This window comes from Lepidochelys kempii, chromosome 2, assembly GCF_965140285.1.
Source record: "Lepidochelys kempii isolate rLepKem1 chromosome 2, rLepKem1.hap1, whole genome shotgun sequence".
Taxonomy (NCBI): Eukaryota; Metazoa; Chordata; order Testudines; family Cheloniidae; genus Lepidochelys; species Lepidochelys kempii.
Window position 1 is genome coordinate 83311250 of NC_136381.1, and position 19586 is coordinate 83330835.

At 39.0% G+C, this 19586-nt stretch overlaps 1 protein-coding gene across 4 annotated transcripts in view; it reads left to right on the forward strand.

Moving 5' to 3' along the window:
- The window catches only part of ROCK1 (Rho associated coiled-coil containing protein kinase 1), a 186064-nt gene that overhangs the window by 115975 nt on the left and 50503 nt on the right, over positions 1-19586 (forward strand). For all 4 annotated transcript variants that reach the window (XM_073331427.2, XM_073331428.2, XM_073331429.2 and 1 more), the window contains exons 12-21: positions 1903-1991; positions 5327-5375; positions 6052-6187; positions 6563-6654; positions 6790-7036; positions 9416-9522; positions 13856-14006; positions 15607-15767; positions 17148-17332; positions 18018-18087. In XM_073331427.2, coding sequence (XP_073187528.1) covers positions 1903-1991; positions 5327-5375; positions 6052-6187; positions 6563-6654; positions 6790-7036; positions 9416-9522; positions 13856-14006; positions 15607-15767; positions 17148-17332; positions 18018-18087 — 1287 coding nt within the window. The remainder of the gene's footprint in view (positions 1-1902; positions 1992-5326; positions 5376-6051; positions 6188-6562; positions 6655-6789; positions 7037-9415; positions 9523-13855; positions 14007-15606; positions 15768-17147; positions 17333-18017; positions 18088-19586) is intronic.

Below are 19586 nucleotides of genomic sequence, written 5' to 3' on the forward strand. Positions count from 1 at the left end.
CTGGTCCCCCCCTTGTCCCTACAAATTATGGGGTTAGACACCATCCATCAAGTCAAAGGGGTACCACTTAGGAATAGTCTCTTTCAAGGGTCACATGCTTTCTATGGTGCAGCAGTAGGTGGAATTCTCCCTTTAGATTTCATTGACAGGGCTACTCTAAGATCTCAGGATCAAGTCCACTTCCTCTGGAAGAGATTGGGGAACTCCCTCATATCTCAAAGCTTTGTGGCAGAGTCTAATAAACTCATAAAGCATATTGTCTTATCTAGATGGAGAAAAATTACAGAGCCTCTCCACTCTACCTCTGGATACCTCAGAGCAGCCCAATAATGTGGAAGAAAGCAAAATTATAAAACCAGCTGGGGTAGGCACCTGCCAAACTCCTCAGCCTCTTGAGGAGTATAAATTCTCTGTCTTCCTCTTTCCATTGGAATAGCAAGAAAAGTCTAAAAAATAGAAAAAGGAGGCAAGGAAACATCCTGCTCAGAAGCAGGAAAATAAATCTCTCACATGCTCCCATCTAAGATGGGTAAAGAGCATTAGCTTCTCTCCCCAAATATCAGATACCAGCAGAGCAGCAGAACAGTTCCTGTATAAAGTATTCAGAAGGAGCAGGGACAGATATCATGTGGAACCTCCTTTCTTTATCATCCTACTATGGAGCCTTAGAACCTAATTTCTCAAAGCACAAATTCGGTAGGATGGGGAGTGGTTGGGGTGAATCTCAAGAGACCTAGGAAGAGCAGTCCTTTCTGAAATGACTGACAGTTGTCTGACTCCTCAGAATACAGGAGACCCAAAACAAAGTTCTTGCCCCAGAGTATTTAGATACTGTTTTATTGAAAAGTAGCAACACATCTATGCTTTCCTCCAGACAGCCCACCTTAGGAAGAGTTATTTGAGGAAGATGACTGGATAGATAGCAAGACCACTTGGATACATTTCCTTTCAGGATATAAATTGGAACTGTTAATCCCTTTCCATGCAGCTCTTAAAATATTATGAGTGAAGACTGGGGGAACCAACTAAGGCCAAGCACCTGAAGAGACTGAAAATATTGAACATCTGGGATGTATCTTGGTGGTCATCTTTTTATGGCAAAGAGATCCTGTGCAGTAACTTTATTGTAGTAAGAGGATCTGAAGTTCTTGTTAGTAGTTTCAAAGGTTTATAAAGTGGTCATATAGTAGAAGCTGCAGAAATTTTCTCAGATTAGCTATATCTTCGGGCACTGAGCCATTTCCTCCCTGTCAGAGGCTGCCAGGTCAGATTCTACTTCCAGAGCTGTTGACAAGCAGAAGATTCACTGAAAAAGGTCTGTGGATCTTCCTACTAGAGGAGAAAAAAAGGAAATTTTCACGTAAATACAAATAATGTTTCCTATATCCCTTGCAATAATAACTTAGGCTTGAGCCTGTAAACACTTAAGCATATGAGCAATTTACTCATGTGTTTCAGCAGTACTATTCAGGTACATAATGCTTTACTCTTGTGCCTAGATGCATGAAGGATCAGGCCTTACTCTATTTTACATATTTTGTATAATGAAATCTATGAACTGAGATAGCACTGCAGGAATAAGTTGAACTTTGAGAATACTTTGTTTGATTTCGCAACTGCTACGTTGCATTGTTGTTTTGTAACTTTTTTTAAAAGCTTCAAGAAGAGAATATCACACTTTAATAACTAACAAAACATAGTCTTTACATTTTTCTTCTCATGCCAGTGTTTGTGCACAGAGTGGAAACCAGTCTCTTCCATTCCTCTGTCATTAAATGCTTGATATAAAATAGATAGATTATGACATCATTTAGCTAGTCCAGGCAAGTGCTGGAATTTTTTTTACAAGTTTCATAGAATGTAGTGCATATATTTTAAATATGTATGTATATATATTTTAAGCTGGAAAATATGCAGAAAACTATCTATCAGTTGGAAGAGCAACTTCAAAATGAAATGCAATTGAAAGATGAAATGGAGCAAAAGTGCAGGTGAGACTGAATTTAAATACATTTTCAGAATTAAATAATATAAACCATCAGCTCTGTAAAAAACACATTAAGGATAACAAGCATGATATCAATATTGCTACTATAGTAATTCAGTGGTCTGAGATTCAAGGCCATAAATTAAATCACTTTAAAATGATCTCAGAATGTTTTTCTTGTGTATTTAAAGAAGAAGATTAATTGTTTGTGTTCGCATCAGTGACACACATCTTGAATATTTGAACTCCATGTTGTTTTTCTTTCCACTACCCTGATAGGTTTCAAAACATCTGCGGGATACAGTGAATACATAGATTTTTTTTTTTTTTTTTAAAGAACGTAAAATACTATGTGCACCACATGTTCTAGAATATTGGAGTTTAAGATTGTCCAGCATCTTGGTATCTTAAATGCTGCAGTACTATTGAAAGATCCAGCATGCAACTTTTGTTGAGATTAAGACAGAGATGAGCAGCAGTTTTCTATCTGAGTACTAAATTCTGTTATATTCTTGAAAAAAGTAAATATCTGACAAATTACTGCCTATTCTTGCACCTTCAACAACATGAGCATACAGTTCTGAAAATCTGATAATCATGGAACTTAATGTGCACACATTGCTGTTGGTTATCTTAGAAGAATTGCTACCAAAAATGGTCTTATGGGAATTCAGACCACAGAGTAATATTTAGTACATAGTGTGCTCTTTACACACATCCGGAGTTTCACTGTCCACATACTGACTACCGACCACATGGCAGCATGTGGGATGCTAGAAATATATTCAACAATTGTATCCCTACAATCACACTGACAGCGAGTATTCAGTAACATCAGTGTGTCTTCTGATGTCTCACAGTTAAATACATTTTATCACAGAGTTAATAGATTTGATTTAGGGCTGTCAAGCGATTACAAAAATTAATTGTGATTAATCGTGCTATTTAAAAAAAATAATTGCAATTAATCTGGCTGTTAATAATAGAATAGCATTTATTTAAATATTTTGGGATTTTTTTTACATTTTCAAATATATTGGTTTCAATTACAACACAGAATACAAAGTGTATAGTGCTCACTCTTTTATTACAAATATTTGCACTGTAAAAAACAAAAGAAATAGTATTTTTCAATTCATCTAATACAAGTACTATAGTGTAATCTCTTTATCATGAAAGTTGAACTTACAAGTGTAGAACTGGGAACAAAAAAATAAATCCATTCAGAAATAAAGCAATGTAAAACTTCACAGCCTACAAGTCCACTCAGTCCTAATTCTTGTTGAACCAATCGCTAAGAGACACAAATTTGCTTATGTTTGCAGGAGATAGTGCTGCCCACTTCTTGTTTACAATGTCACCTGAAATTGAGAACAGGCTTTCGCAAGGCACTGTTATAGCCGACCTTGCAAGATAATTACATGCCAGATGTGCTAAAGATTCATATGTCCCTTCATGCTTCAACCACCATTTCAGAGGACTTGCGTCCATGCTGATGAGGTGTTCTGCTCGATAACAATCCAAAGCAGTGCAGACTCACTCATGTTCGTTTTCATCATCTGAGTCAGATGCCACCAGCAGAAGGTTGATTTTCTTTTTTGGTGGTTCATGTTCTTTAGTTTCTTCATTGGAGTGTTGCTGTTTTAGGACTTCTGAAAGCATGTTCCACACCTCATCCCTCTCAGATTTTGGAAGGCACTTCAGATTCCTAAACCTTGGGTCGAGTGCTGTAGCTATCTTTAGAAATCTCACATTGGTACCGTCTTTGCATTTTGTCAAATCTGCAGTGAAATTGTTCTTAAAATAAACAACATGTGCTGGGTCATCATCTGAGACTGCTGTAACATGAAATATTTGGCAGAATGTGGGTAAGACACAGAGCAGGAGACGTACAATTCTCCCCCAAGGAATTAAGTCACAATTTAATTAATGAATTTTTTTTTTTAACAAGTATGTCCTGTGGAATGGTGGCCGAAGCATGAAGGGGCATACAAATGTTTAGTATATCTGGCATGTAAATACCTTGCAATGCTGGCTACAAAAGTGCTATGCAAATGCCTGTTCTCACTTTCTGGTGACATTGTAAATAAGAAGCCGGCAGCATTATGTCCTGTAAATGTAAACAAACTTGTTTGTCTTAATGATTGGCTGAACAAGAAGTAGGACTGAGTAGACTTGTAGGCTGTAAAGTTTTACTTTTTTTTTTAGTGCAGTTATGTAACAAAAAAAATTTACATTTGTAAGTTGCGCTTTCATGATATAGAGATTACACTACAGTACTTATGAGGTGAACTGAAAAATACTATTTCTTTTGTTTATAATTTTTACAGTGCAAATATTTGTAATACAAAATAATATAAATTGAGCAATTTACACTTTGTATTCTGTGTTGTAATTGAAATCAATATATTTGAAAATGTAGAAAAACATCCAAAAATATTAAATACACTTCAATTGGTATTTTGTTTAACAGTGCAATTAAAGCTGCAATTAATCGTGATTAATTTTTTTGAGTTAATCACGTAAGTTAACTGCGATTAATCAACAGCCCTAATTTGATTACATATGTTGGTATAAACTGCTATTTATTACATTAGTTAATACTGTCTGAATTGTTTTTGCTATAACTTTTTTGGACAGAGGTAAATAACTACAGAAGGCTAACATTTATGTGGCCTAATGTTTTATAAAGGCCAAAACTAGGGACAGACATCCATACGAAATGTATAGAACTGGAGGAGATCTTGCTGTGGATTAACGGATGTTCTGTATTGCTGGCTGACCAGTTCATATTTCCTTTGTGGGATGTTACTCAACACTTATTTCACCTTCTCTCTGTAGTAACTTTTTTTCCCCCCCAGTTTTCTAGAGATACTTTCTTGTGGTAATAGCATGTAGATATCTCTATATATGATATGGATATATTTGTATGGATAATTGATCAGTATTGGGGATCCACATTCTTAGAGATGTGGGATGTGCACAACTGGAGCCATTCTTTCTAGAGAATGGCAGAAGAAGTGTTGACCAACATTTACTAGTTATAAAAACTTCTTACTCTGCACCTTTTTGTGGATATAGGGACAGAATTTGACCCTTCCCGTTTTTGACACACATTGCCTCCAGTGAACTGTCAATACATTTGATGATTGTGTTATTATAAACTACTGATGTTGATTGGTGACATTCTTCAATTTAAAATGTTGGTTTTAGGATGAAGGGCATGCACATAGTAAGCATTTTTTAAATAATGGTCTTAAATAGTTTAAATATTGAAATACCAGGCATGTAAAATAAGATCATCTTCTTTTACATATTAAAATAATTCATTATTTATAGGACTGCAAACATAAAACTAGACAAGCTAATGAAGGAACTGGATGAAGAGGTAAGTTGGTGTGTGTTTCTTAATCACAGAATTTTTAACTGTGTTGAGTCAATCTGTGTCCTCATAATACTGCTAGAGGTTTATAATTTTCCTGTAAAAATTTGCACTCCAATTTAAATTTGAGAATAAATCTCCACATTCCAAAACACCAAATCATTTTGGCCATTTTTGTTATGAAAGTAAAAAAATGTAATTTTAAAATACTTTTTTTGCCTCTACAATTGAAAACTACTTTCTTTCATTTCAAATCCTGTGCTGAACTCTCTGTTTAGCCTTGTTCAGAATATTCAATATAATTTTTCAAAATTAGCTAGATTTCTAAAAATCAGTTTGCAGATAATCCTCTAGGACATCATTATATTGTAGTATTCATAGACCTAGTAGACAGATAATTTTTGCTTTTGTGTTAAATACAGTTATTGCAGTGGTTTGGAAGATTTAATCAGAGACAAACTTCAAAAGTGATGTTGGGAATTATTAGGCTCTATCCTGCAAACCTCCTGTTCATATTGGTAGTCTCAGTGAGTGAAATCCTGGCCCTACTGGCTTCAATTGAGCCAAGATTTCACCACTTGAAGTCAATGAGACTACTTACAGAACAACAGAATTAAAAAAAGTTTGTAGGATCATTCTGTAAAATGTAAATGGAAAATACCAGTGTTTATTATAATTTCAGGGAAATCAAAGAAAAAATTTAGAATCAACAGTATCTCAGACTGAGAAGGAAAAGATGGTGCTGCAACATAAAATAAATGAATACCATAGAAAAGTTGAACAGGAGAATGAAAAAAGACGGAATGTAGAAAATGAAGGTAAGCAATGTTACCCAGGTGCTAGAAATGTTGATGTGTACGCTACTATACAGTTTTATGAAAAATTTACTTTTTTAGCATTTGAAGCATTTTAGAATAGATTTTTTTCTTGAAATTCTGTTATCACAGGAAATAGCTATTTCTGTTTTTGATATTTGAAGTAGCAAATTCTTCCCTTAGATGTATGCACGTGGAGCCCCTAGTGATTTGAGTGAGCCAGGTGTACATATTCAAGAACAAAATTTGACCTCACGAAATTAAAAGGAAATATTCTAATTATTTTGCTGTCTTTCACGTAGAAATATCTAGTAACACAAAGCTTTTCTGTTCTGAGCTGCTAGGAAAATTGAATTCCATATTCATTTCTGTCTCTAGTGTCCACATTAAAAGATCAGTTAGAAGACTTGAAAAAAATTAGCCAGCATTCACAAACGACAAATGAGAAGATGACACAGTTACAAAAGCAAGTAAGTGATGGCTGTTCAGTGTTTTCATTGTTACTTAAAATTTGTCATTTAGTATTGATTACATAAATGTAGCAAAGCTGAATCTGTTAATTGTTACACTTTGAATGGGAATCTTGACTTTTCTTACTCTAACAGCTAGAAGAAGCCAATGATTTGCTAAGGACAGAATCAGATACAGCAGCAAGATTGAGAAAGAGTCATACAGAAACGAGCAAGACTATAAGCCAGTTAGAATCACTAAACAGAGAACTTCAGGAAAGATGCAGAGTTCTAGAGAGCACAAAATTGGAAGTGGAAAAGGACTGTTATCAATTGCACGCAGCATTGGAAGCAGAACGAAGGGACAGAAGTCATGGTTCTGAAATGATTGGAGATTTACAAGGTAACCATTCCATGCGTACATAGTTTTTTAATGTTGCAGTAAATATTTATTATTACAAAAATCCATTTTCATAACTTCACTTTGTTGCTCTGTACCATTGTCTAAAGCCTGAAAAAAATGTACCAGCTGTTTTCAAGGAGTTTAATTCTATTCATTTAGCGTAGCAGAGCAGTAATCAACATATGAATTGCGTATCCCTAGAGGACTAATACTTGGGAACATTTGTAAATACAGTTTAAGGTACCAAAAGTCTTACCAATTCAGTATTAACTCACGTACATAATTCCTGTGTGGTTGAGTTTTGGGGATGAGAGGGAAAGCAGTATTGCGGACAACAGCGATTTCTCCTCTCTGTCCTCCAACATGATTTTTTTTCATCTGTGGATATTAACCCCTTTAGAGCAATGTTTATGGATTCTGGGACACTGACACAGCAGAGGTAATATCAGAAAGTTCCATACAGTTTAGAGAGTTGTGTGTTTAAGAGAATAATTAGATTCTCTAACCCAAGATGACAGCCAACTGACAACTTGCTTAGCCACTGAGACAACTTAATAGAATGAATCCATTACAGATTAATTACTCTAGATTGCCACGGGGTAACTGTATGAGAGGGCAATTTATCCAGTATGAAGAAAAAGAAATATATTCAAAGAAGTCAGAATAGAAAGGGACAAGAGGGAAGGTCTCCTGTACAGATTATATGGTGTGGTGGAGCAGACCTCACTGATGCAGTGTTAGAGCTACACAGCTCTTTAGGTGTGCATGAAAGGATAATCTTCTTCAGAGTTCCTAAAGTATATAGAACAGGATGTTCTGTTGGTATCTAGCCAGAGAGTTCCACATGAAATTTGCACACGCTATTGCCAGTTTTTAACAAGCAAATGTTTGACAACTAAGCACAGCATTGAAATTCTGGAAGAAGTGTTTTCTTTCACATCATTTTGTCATCTAGAAATTCCTAGGACATTTTAAGATAAAAAAAACTATGCTAAGCATGCAGTGTTCAAGATAGTCTGACATACTTGTGAGCTATGTTGCTGACATAGTGTGTATAAGGTATAACAGTTAACACGGAGAGTAATACAAGAAACCAAATTACAGTTGCAATTGGAAACTTCACTTAAAATGTCTTGGTGTTTCTGTTTAAAGTCTTCAGTTTAATAGTACACTGAAGTAGCTGCATACGGTGTGGGGCAAGCTTTTTCAAACTCAAGGCTGGAGGAGAGCCTTTGCTTTTGTGGAGTGATCAGTAGGGTAAAAATAATTCCTCTTTCTCTGAAGGACCTCTCCAGTGCAGGTTATTTAAATTATGTTTATGTACTGCAAGAGCACCTCGAGGCCCCAACTGAGATTGGGGCTCCATTGTGTTATATGTTGTATCTACTGTGACAGGGTCAGGCCAGATGGCTACAGGAGAGTGATAGAAGGAAGATATATTAGCCCCAGGTTAAGTAGGTCCCTTTTCCCTGGGTAAAGTAACAGGGAAGGTTCCAGAACAATCAGGAACTTTCTGGAAACAATTAAGGACAAGCTGATTAGAACACCTGCAGCCAATCAAGAAGCTGCTAGAATCAATTAAGACAGGCAGGCTAATCATGGCACCTGGGTTTAAAAAGGAGCTCACTTCAGTTTGTGATGGGTGTGTGAGGAGCTGGGAGCAAGAGGCACAAGAAGCTGAGAGTGAGAAGGCGTACTACTGGAAGACTGAGAAGTACAAGCATTATCAGACATCAGGAGCAAGGTCCTGTGGTGAAAATAAAGAAGGTGTTGGGAGGAAGCTATGGGAAGTAGCCCAAGGAGTTGTAGCTGTCACGCAGGTGTTACAGGAGCTACTGTAGACAGTTGCAATCCACAGGGCCCTGGGCTGGAACCCGGAGTAGAGGGCGGGCCTGGGTTCCCTCCATCCCCCCAACTCCCTACTTGGTACCAGAAGAGTTGACCTGGACTGTGGGTTCCACTAGAGGGGAAGGTCTCTGGCCTGTTCCCTGATCCACTAGGTGGATCAGCAGAGACTGCAGGGATTATTGTTCTTCATTTTCCCCATGCTGGCCAATGATGAGGCTAACTGAGTGAACGGCAGATTTGAGCCATGAAAGTGGCCAAACTGAGGGCTGCCGTGAACCTCTGAGGCGAGCATATCTGCCAATAAGTGCAGGACCCACCACGGCAGAGGAGGAACTTTGTCACATTACCCATAATAAGACTTCAGCAGAGTTAATGTCTGTGAAAATGCAGTTGTTGTATGTTGTAACAGCACTTATATTAATGAAAGGAAACATCTATACATTAGCAGTTGGACAAAATAAAATCAAAGTCCTGTTTCTGCAGCTAGGCGTAGTAGCTGAAATTGAACTATTTTAAATTTGTTTTTGCTAGCTCGGATTACATCTTTACAAGAAGAAGTAAAAAATCTTAAAAATAATCTCGAAAGAGTGGAAACGGAAAGAAAACAAGCACAAGACTCACTTAATCATTGTGAAAAGGTAAGGTAACTAATAATACATGATGATTCAGGAAAATGCTAATGTTAGTTCACTGGCTGTGGTCAGAATATGATCATGTATTGAATTATTTTGTATTGTGTGAATAAATCACAGCTTCTTCAAGTGTGTCAGTCTGGATCCCACTGTAGGATTCTCCAGTGCCTCCTGGGTGAGACTGGGCTTTTATCTTAGGCCTCAAGAGACTCAACAAATACATACTCAGTCTCAGGATGGTAACACTCTCCTGCATTGCTCCAAGCTCTAGATTGGTTCATGGCTCTTGACTTCCAGGATGATATACTTACATATTGCCATCCATCTGTCTCACGGGAAGTGCATAAGGTTAACAGTAGGGGCCAGCCATTCCCAGTTCAGTGTTTTGCCCTTCACGCTCTCCATGGCACTGAGAGTTTTCACCAACTTCCTAGCTGTAATGGCAGCAGATCTAAGAAAACATGGAATTTACACCTGTTTATATCTAGATGACTGGCTGATCAGAAGCAGGCCCAGCAGAAGACCAGAATGTCCCTGGATTGTGTTTTGTTGGTGGCTTGTCCTGATGAACATGAGAAAAGGGGACAGTAATGCTTATCTCAGACACTATAGGGACTGGTTGGGGTGCCCACCTGAACCACATTCAAATGTAAGATACCTGGTCTCATGATGATTTTAACCTACACATGAGTGCCTTGGAACTAAGAGCCATCTGACTCATCTGTATAGCATTCCTGCTGGAAGCCATCCAATGCTGGAAATGGTGTTTATCAACATGGGGGTGACTCCACTAGCTGTACACCTTCCAGGGATTAGCAATGACCTAGCAGATGTTTAGTGAAGAAATGTGGTAACCAGCCATGAGTGATCTGTGTAAAAATCCATACTAGATCCAATATTCTGTCAGTGAGAGACTCCCACCACACATTTGTTTGCCACAGAGGACAATACCAAGTGTTAGAACTTCTGTTTCAGGGAAGGTGGGGAGTCCAGGCTAAGAGCCGATTGCCTTACTATTTCAGTCTTCTTGAGGACGCCTGTATGGTATCGTACTGTATCCCCTGGTCCCCAGGATATCCAAGATCAACAGTATAGGGCCTCAATCATTGTGCTAGTCCTATATTGGTTGAGACCATTCTGGATATCAGATCTGCTCGAGATGTCCCAGAAGCTTTCCATACATCTTCCTTCCTACCCTAATGTGATATCCCAAACCTCAGTCAGACAATGTATCTAGATGCAGTCTTTGCACCTGACAGCCAGGATGTTGGCTAGCTGAACAACACTGACAGAAGGTGTTCCGTACGGGTTCATAAAATTCTGACACAGAGCAGGAAACCATCCGTAAAGTTGACCTACTTCTCCAAATGGGAAAAATTCTCCATTTGGGCAACCTAGAATAATACTGACCCAGTGGAGCCCCCGTAATCAAAGATGATGTACTGTGACCTGCTCTTGCACATGTGGGACTGATATTTAACTCCCTTGAAGTTAACCTCACTGCCACATTGGCCTGTCACACTCCAGTACAGTTGCACTCTGTCTTGTCACACCCCTGCTATTTAATTTCTTTATACTTTCTCCCCAGTAAGAGTACCGACTTCCATAGGGGACCTCAGTGTTGTCGTTTTAAAGCTTATAAAGCCTTCTTTTGAACTGCTGTTGGAGTGCTCGGTATATTGTCTTACCATCAGGATGTTTCTTCTTGTGGCCATTACATCAGCAGAGAGAGTTAGCAAGCTCCAAGGTCTTGTGGCCAGACCACCTTGTATATCCTTCCATAGGAAGGTGATGAAACCATACCCCAAATTCATAACTAAGGCAGTCTTGGAATTTCACCTGAATCAATCAATTTTCCTGCCAGTCTTCTTTGGAAAGCCGCAGTCCTCACAAGGAGAAAAGGTGCTCCATCCTCTAGCATCTCCAGGGTCATGTTCAATTGTCCCAAAAGAAATGAGTCCTTAGACTCTCTCCCTGCCTCTTTGTGGCCATAGCTTTGCTTGTATGTTCTATATCAACTGACAAGGGGGAGCGAGGTCCCAATTCCTGTGCTCGGAAGCAGTAAAATTGTGGAACTGTTGTATCCAGCATGACATCAACATCTTGGCCTCATACTCACCTGGACACTAGAACACCACAGTGGACTCACTGAGCAAGAGATTCTCACAAGACCACGAGTGGGAGTTAGACACAAGAGACCTGCAGCACATATTCAACTTCTGTGAATTTCTGAGTATAGATATCCTCTCCATGGCCAAAACTGCCAAATGTCCCTGCGGGGCATCTTCCTCATTACATGGGATGCACCCCTACTCTACGCTTTTCCACCCTCTCCCCTATTTTCACAGTGCTTCACAAGACACAGGTGGAATGAGCTACAGTCATTCTCATAGCCCCAACGTGGCCATGAAAGATTTGGTACCCTTACCTTGTGTGCAGGTGGCTTGTCCACCAATCACCCTACAGTTGATTGCATACCTCCTCTCTCAAGACACAGGCCAAATCCTCCAATCCAATTTAGAACTCCTCCATCTGAAGGCATGGCTCCTTCATGGTTCTGGGATTTGGAGATGACCTGTTCAGAACAGGTAAAAGAGATTCTTTTAGGTAGCAGGCATGATAAAAACTTGCCTTACTTATCTCAATAAATTGAAAAGATTCCAAACTTGGTGCAACACCAAACATGTCCTCGCAATAAATGCTCCTTTATTGCTCATTCTAGACTACATTCTAGAATAACTTAAAAGAGCAGGATTGCCCACAAGCTCCATTTGGCTTCCACCACTGCATTCCACCTCAAGATAGACTGTCATTCCGTATTTACCTATGCACGAACAAAAAGATTCCTTAAGAGCCTTCAAAATTTGTACCATCAAATACAAGACCCTATCCCACCTTGGGATCCCAGCCTAGTGTTGCGCTGTCTCACCAGTGCCCCGTTTGAGCCCATTGCAGCATGCTCCTACATACGCCTATCCATGAAAACAGCATTTCTTGTCGCCATCACATCCACCCGACAGATAAGAGAAATAGGTGCTCTCTTGGAATACCCACTATACACAATCTTTCACAAAGACAAAGTCATGATCACATCCGAAACTCTTACCCAAGGTGCCGTCCTCTTTCCATCTAAACCAACCTATCCACCTTCTCTCCTTCTTCCCAAAGCTGCATAGCAGCCAACATGAAGCCACTCTGCACATCTTGGAAGTCATATAAGCATTAGCCTTTTATCTTGACTGAAGAAAATCTTTCAGGCATTCACCATGCTTATTCCTCTCTATTGCTGAAAGATCAAAGGTAGCAGTTTTATCCAAACAGATCTCAGAGTACATCCACCTTTTGCTGTCAACACAAACTGGATCTTGAATGCATCCTACTCACTCGCTGTCTACCTCGATTGACTTTCTAAACAACGTGCTGATTACTGACATTTGCAAAGTCGCCACTTGGGCATCCACAGACACCTTTAGCCAATACTGTGTCATTACCGATGACGTGGCATCAGATGCCCTACTAGGATATATTGTCCTATCGTCCTTGGTTCACATCACTCCGAAGCCCCAGCCTTCCATCTAAGGGCACTACTCTACAGTCACCTACAGTGGAGCACCCATAGGGACACTGCTTGAAAAAGAGACGATTGATTACTCACCCTGTGCAGTAACTGAGATTCTTCGAGATGTGTGTCCCTATGGGTGCTCCACTACCCGCCTTCCTCCCCTCTGCTTCTGAGTTTTAAATGTAGGCTCTGCGGTAGAGAGGGAACTGAGGGTGGTTGGACCGAACAGCTCTATGTAGATGGTGCGAGATGGGGAGAAATGCATGTGCAGCCCCATGGGTGCTTCTACTGAAGGTCTCCCATCTCAGGCGCACCTACAGTGGAGCATCCATAGGGACACGCATCTCTAAGAACCTCAGTTACTGTACAGGATGAGTAACCTTTTTTCACTTAGACAACCACTACCAAGGAAGAGGCACAGAAATGCTAGCAGTAATTAAAACCTTTATTGATTAATGCATTCTTCAGTTCATTCAAAATGAGAAATGATTGATATCTTATGAATTCATAGATTGCTGAATAAAATGAGTGTTTTTTCTTCAAAGTCTTATTACCCCCTTCCTCTCCTTCAAGCCTCATTTTTAAACACCTAAAAAGACATGGTATAATACATCCTATTAATATTATGACTTGCGAATAAACAAAAATGTAACCCTTCCTTTTTTTTAAGGGAAGAAAAGGAAATGTGGGTCCATTCGACGGCTTGGTAAAATACTCCAGAATTTATTTTTACAGTTCTGCTTTAATCAAGTATGCTTTTTTTGTCCTAATTTGCAGGAAAAGAATAACTTAGAAATAGATTTAAACTATAAACTCAAAATATTACAACAGCGGCTGGAACAGGAGGTAAATGAGCATAAAGTGACTAAAGCTCGGTTAACTGACAAACATCAATCAATTGAAGAGGCAAAATCAGTTGCAATGTGTGGTATGTATTTCCTTTTAGTTTCAAACAAAATACTGAGCAATAATAAGGTCTGTTTTCCTAATTCCGTTACAATGTCAAAGAATGTTTTTAATGTAGTGTTCATAAAACCAGTTTTTAATCCTTGGTGTAGAGAAAATGTATATGCATATCAAAATTGGAAAACATACATAATGTAATACATTATTTAAAGATCCTGGGCTCTCTCTTTAGTTGGTATAAGTCAGCATAGGATCTGTTAACGTCTCTGTACTACAAATATGAAAACCCTGTACTGTTTATATCTTTAAGTTAAGGAAACATTAGTTACCTATAATTTTACTGCTTTGAAGTTATCACACATGACTTGTACTCATCCAACCACTTCCCTTCATAATTTAGAGGCCCATGTTTTTTTAGTGTGTTCTAGGGTTGCCCGGCATCCGGTTTTCGACTGGAACGCCCAGTAGAAAAGGGACCCTGCTGGCTCGGGTCAGCACTGCTGACTGGGCCTCTAAAAGTCTGGTCGGTGGTGCAGCAGGGCTAAGGCAGGCTCCCTGCCTGCCCTGGCTCCATGCAGCTCCCTGAAGTGGCTGGCATGTCTGGCTCCAAGGCGCAGTGGGGGTCATGGGGGGCTCCGTGCGCTGCCCCCGCCCTGAGTGCCAGCTCCACAACACCCATTGGCCGGAAACTACAGCCAATGGGAGCTGTGGGGGCGGCGCCTGTGGGTGCAGGCAGTGCACAGAGCCCCCTGGGCCCTCCGCCTAGGAGCTGGACATGCAGGCTGCTTCTGGGAGCCACCTGAAGTAAGTGCTGCCCAGACCCCAAACCTCTCGGCTCCAGCCTGGAGCCCCCTACTGCACCCTTGCCCCAGCCCGGAGCCCCCTCCTGCATCGTGAATCTCTCATGTCTGGCCCCACCCTGGAGCCTACACCCCCAGCCAGAGCCCTCACTCTCTCCTATACACCAACCCCCTGCCATACTGGTGAAAGTGAGTCAGGTTGGGGGAGAGTGAGCAACAGAGGGAGGAGAGATGTAGTGAGCGGGGGATGGAGCCTCAGAGAAGGGGTGGGGCCTCGGGGCAGGAGGGCGGCAAGGGTGTTTGGTTTTGTGCGATTAGAAAGTTGGTAACCCTACTGTGTTGACACACCTTAGGATGTTTTTTGCTATTCGTTCTATCAAAATTTTTATTTAATTTCATTTTTCAATGGCTGTTGTTGGAAGCTCTCTGTTTTTGAGCAACACATGAACTGGCTGGAACATTTCAAGCACTGATATAATGGCAGTTAGCGGAGTGACAAGTAGCTGCCTGTAGGAGGGTCCTAACACTCTGGCAATCACTATCACTGTGTCTCTGTTTGTTGCAACAATACTATAATGATTTTGTTCAGTAGTAGACTAGAGATGCATACTCATCTGAATGTAAAGGATTTCAAACACCCCAGCCATTGTGTGGGGGGAGAGAAACCCTGTGCTTAACTCCCAAGGATAGAATCAAAGCTCGAATATTAGGTGTATTTAAGAAAGGCATGGTCAAGCAAACATGTTCTTAGAAGTAACATATTTGTATTTTTGCAAATATACCTTTTTATTGTGCGGTCAATTGCTTTTGTTTCCTGTTTAGAAATGGAAAAAAAAGTAAAGGAGGAGAGGGCAGCAAGAGACAGGGCAGAAAATCAAATAGTTCAGATTGAAAAACAATGTTCCACGCTGGACTTTGACCTGAAGCAGTCTCAGCAGAAGCTTGAGCACCTCACTGAGCAAAAGGAGAGGCTTGAGGATGAAGTAAGCAAAACCTGCATTTTTACTTATCATGTTTTCTATGTAAAAGACAAATTAAAGAATGATAGTTGCATTAAGAAATAGAAAACTGAATCTATTTAAGTTGAGATATTTATGTAGCGTAACGTTATTGAATATAACTGTACTAAGAAATTTCACCTAAATGGTGTAAACATTTATGTCTGAGTAGGTCAAATGCCATGTCTGTCTCAGACCCTGGATAATATGTCTTTCTTTCAGTCTTCCTTTATAAGTGCTATGCATTAATAGTGAACTGATTCCAGGTATGAAGTCAGTGGGGTCCTACGCAATAGAGTTATGCAGGAAGTAAGTTTTGCAGAGATGGGTTTCAAAGTGGCTAGCATATTTTCTTCTGCATTATCAAAGCCATCAATTTATTACTGAAGAATATACTATCTGTGTATTAAAGGACACTAAGTTGAATTGCAAAACAGTTAGTAAATTCAAACGTTAATTTTCCCATATTAATGTTACTTAGCCAGATCTAACATTTGACATGTATTCATTTATGCTGTTATAATTGTATGCCTTAATTTATAACATTGCTAGTTAATGTTGCTGTGAGAAGCTAACTTTTTGGTGTCCTGTCGCTTTTGTGTTTGAACTCTTACCTGATTGGTAATTTTTGCATTTAATTTTATTTCTATTTTTTTTAAATAAAGCTTGCCTATGAGTTTGAACATGCACTCTTATTACACTTGCAAAATAGATATTTTGTGTATTCTGAATTTGAATTCTTCAAAATGCAGTGTATCATTCAGAGCATGCAAAATTTAATCTCAGAAACACCAGCTGAAAGTTGTTGTAAGATATATAAGAGCTAATTGTTATTAGGTCTCATCCCCACTGTCCTTTCAGATTAAATTGGAAGAGTCAGTCTGAAAGCCTTTCTGCTAGGCCATGTTGTCTGCAATTCAAATTTTAGACCGCTCTGGGCCGCATAACTTTCTAGGGTGAAAAGACATAAAGCTTGTAAAACCTGAATTCCACAAAGAATGGGGGTCTGTCAAACCTCTTGGGCCTCTTCCACTGTCCCCCTTAAGGTAGAATAGATGAGAATGAATTCATGCCCCACCCCAGAGTCTGTTACAAAAGAAAAAATGAATGGCTGGGAACAGGGCAGTTCTTGAGGCCGAAATATAGACTAAAATCTATAAGAAAAACTAGTTTCTATGATATTGCACCCAAGTAATATTGAAGGCTATTTTGAATATTTGTATGCATTATTTCATGATTAAAATGTAGGAAATGGTTATGCTTGACATAAAATAATGCACATGTGAAACATTATTACTTTTAACAAAATCCAGGAAAATATTTGGTAAAAGAATTTTAAATTAAAATGATTTATTAAACAATTAGGTTAAGAATCTAACACTTCAGCTGGAACAAGAGATAAATAAGCGACTAATGACACAGAATGAACTGAAAACACAAGCCTTTGAGGCAGACAACTTGAAGGGTTCTGAGAAGCAGCTGAAACAGGAGATCAATACGTTGTTGGAAGCGAAGAGATTATTGGAATTTGAGTTTGCTCAACTCACTAAGTAAGTAGAGGCCTGACATAAAATGGAAAATCCTTTCTTTTTTTTTCCCATGTTCATGTATTTTGTCGGTCACCTTTTTCCAGAAACCAAAAATACTTGTTGGCATTTTTTAAATGTGCTTCGTGAAGATGTGTATGTATTTATTGTATTAGAATATTTTTATTTTGAAATATAAAAAGCTTTGCTTTGCTGATACTTCTATGCTCAGGCTTGTCCAGCCTTTCTGGAGCAATTGAAGTGCCTATCCAAGAACCACCATTTTAGGTTTAGACTTTGGAGCGTCTGTTGGAGGACCACTGAGCTCCATGACTGGGTACATTTTTTCTCCTTAAAACACTCCTCCTCTCACTTATGATTTTTTTAGCTTGACAGGAGCCCGCATTACTTTTCCAACAAGAATATCCTTCCCTCACTGGACCTGTGCCACAATAGTCTGCAGGTCGAAGACCGAAACCAAGCATTTTCGGAGCACTGCTTCCCATCCAAATTATCTGTGGCGGCTACCATTATGGTACCATAAATTATATTGTTACACTGGAATCTTAGAATGTGGTGTTTATGAATTACCATGTTTACAGGTGGTGTGTGAAGGAGGAGGTGGGTGCATATGAAAGAAAAATGTTGAGTTTAAAGGTGCAAGTGTAATGGGTGGCTTTTATATGAGGTTTTGTTTTCTCTCTTTAAGGCAATACAGAGGAAATGAAGGTCAGATGCGGGAACTTCAGGATCAGCTTGAAGCTGAACAGTATTTTTCAGTAGGTTTAATTTTACAAAAATAAATGATTGTTTTGTTCAATAACTTCATGACTAAATACCCCAATGCTCTGACATAAATGAGTGACACACAAAATACTACTAAAATATACAAATAATACACAAAAATCAAGCTAACAACATGAAAAGATAGTGATATGTATATAGTAACAATCATAAATACTGTACTTGGTCTATTACCCTTCTTTTATATGATTTTGTGGGCAGCAAAGGTACTGTGTTCCATTTATGTTGCATAAGTAATAACACTTCATATGCATATAGTAGTGAACTCCCTCCAAAAACTTCCTAAAAGTGCCTCAGGTGTAAACTAGTTCCAAATTAGTTTGCTCATAATCTAGCAGACTTGATTAGAGAGCCAGGTGTCACTTTCCCATTGGGTAGATTTATTCTATTTATTTAATCTACCTCCTAAATTGGGTAGATTTATACAAGATTCAGCCAATGCATTTGGCATTGAACTTTAGGATGAATTGAAAGAAAGAAGATTCATATAGTTTAAGGCCAGAAGGGCCCATTAGATCTTCTAGCCTCACTCTTCTTGTATATCACAGGCTATTAAATTTTACCCAGTTATCCCTGTGACGGTGCGCAATAACTTGTGTTTGGCTAAAAGAGATCTTCCAGAAAGGCATCTTATCTTGATTTTAAGACATCGAGAGATGGAGAATCCACCCCTTCCATTACTAGTTTGTTCAGTGGTTAGTCACCCTCACTTTTCAAAGTTTATGCCTTATTTCTAATCTGAATTTGTCTGGCTTCTGCTTCTACAAATCGGTTTTTGTTATGCTGTTCTCCTCAAGGTTAAAGAGCCCTGTAGTGCCCAGTATTTTCTCCTCATGAAGGTACTTATACACTGTATTCAAGTCACCTTTTAGTCTTCTTTTTTAGTCAGGTAAACATACTGAACTTTTTAAGGCTCTCAGTGTAAGGTATTTTATCTGGCCTCAAATCATTTGTGGGTTTTTTCTGCAACCTCCAATTTTTCAACATTCTTTTTATAATGTGGACAACAGAGAGAGATACAGTAGTCCAATATCAGCCTCACCATATACTAAGGCCATGCTAAGAGATACTTAATATCCAATTTATCCAAGTCAGTAAGGTTTATTAACTTTTCTGTTTGCAAAGCCTTAGCATTTGAGGAAATTTGGCTTAGTCTAGGCGTCTGAAGACTCAGTCCAGGCTCTAACCTTGTAGGATATTACAGATGGGACAGATAGTGATCCCTATATTTTGGTTGTCTAACACTTTTTTTGATAAAAATAACTGAGCTTTTTAAGCTGTAACACTTCCATTCTTTGCCATAGGCCCTTTACATTTGTCAAGGAGCAAGCCCGTGGGCTAAAGGAATGTCTTCCCTTTGTTCCATGAGATTCCATTGAGGTTTGGCTGAGAGATAAACTGTTAAAAATCACAGTTTCATATGTCTCACTTGCATTTCTCACAAAAATTTTGGCATCACGCTAAAATAATAACT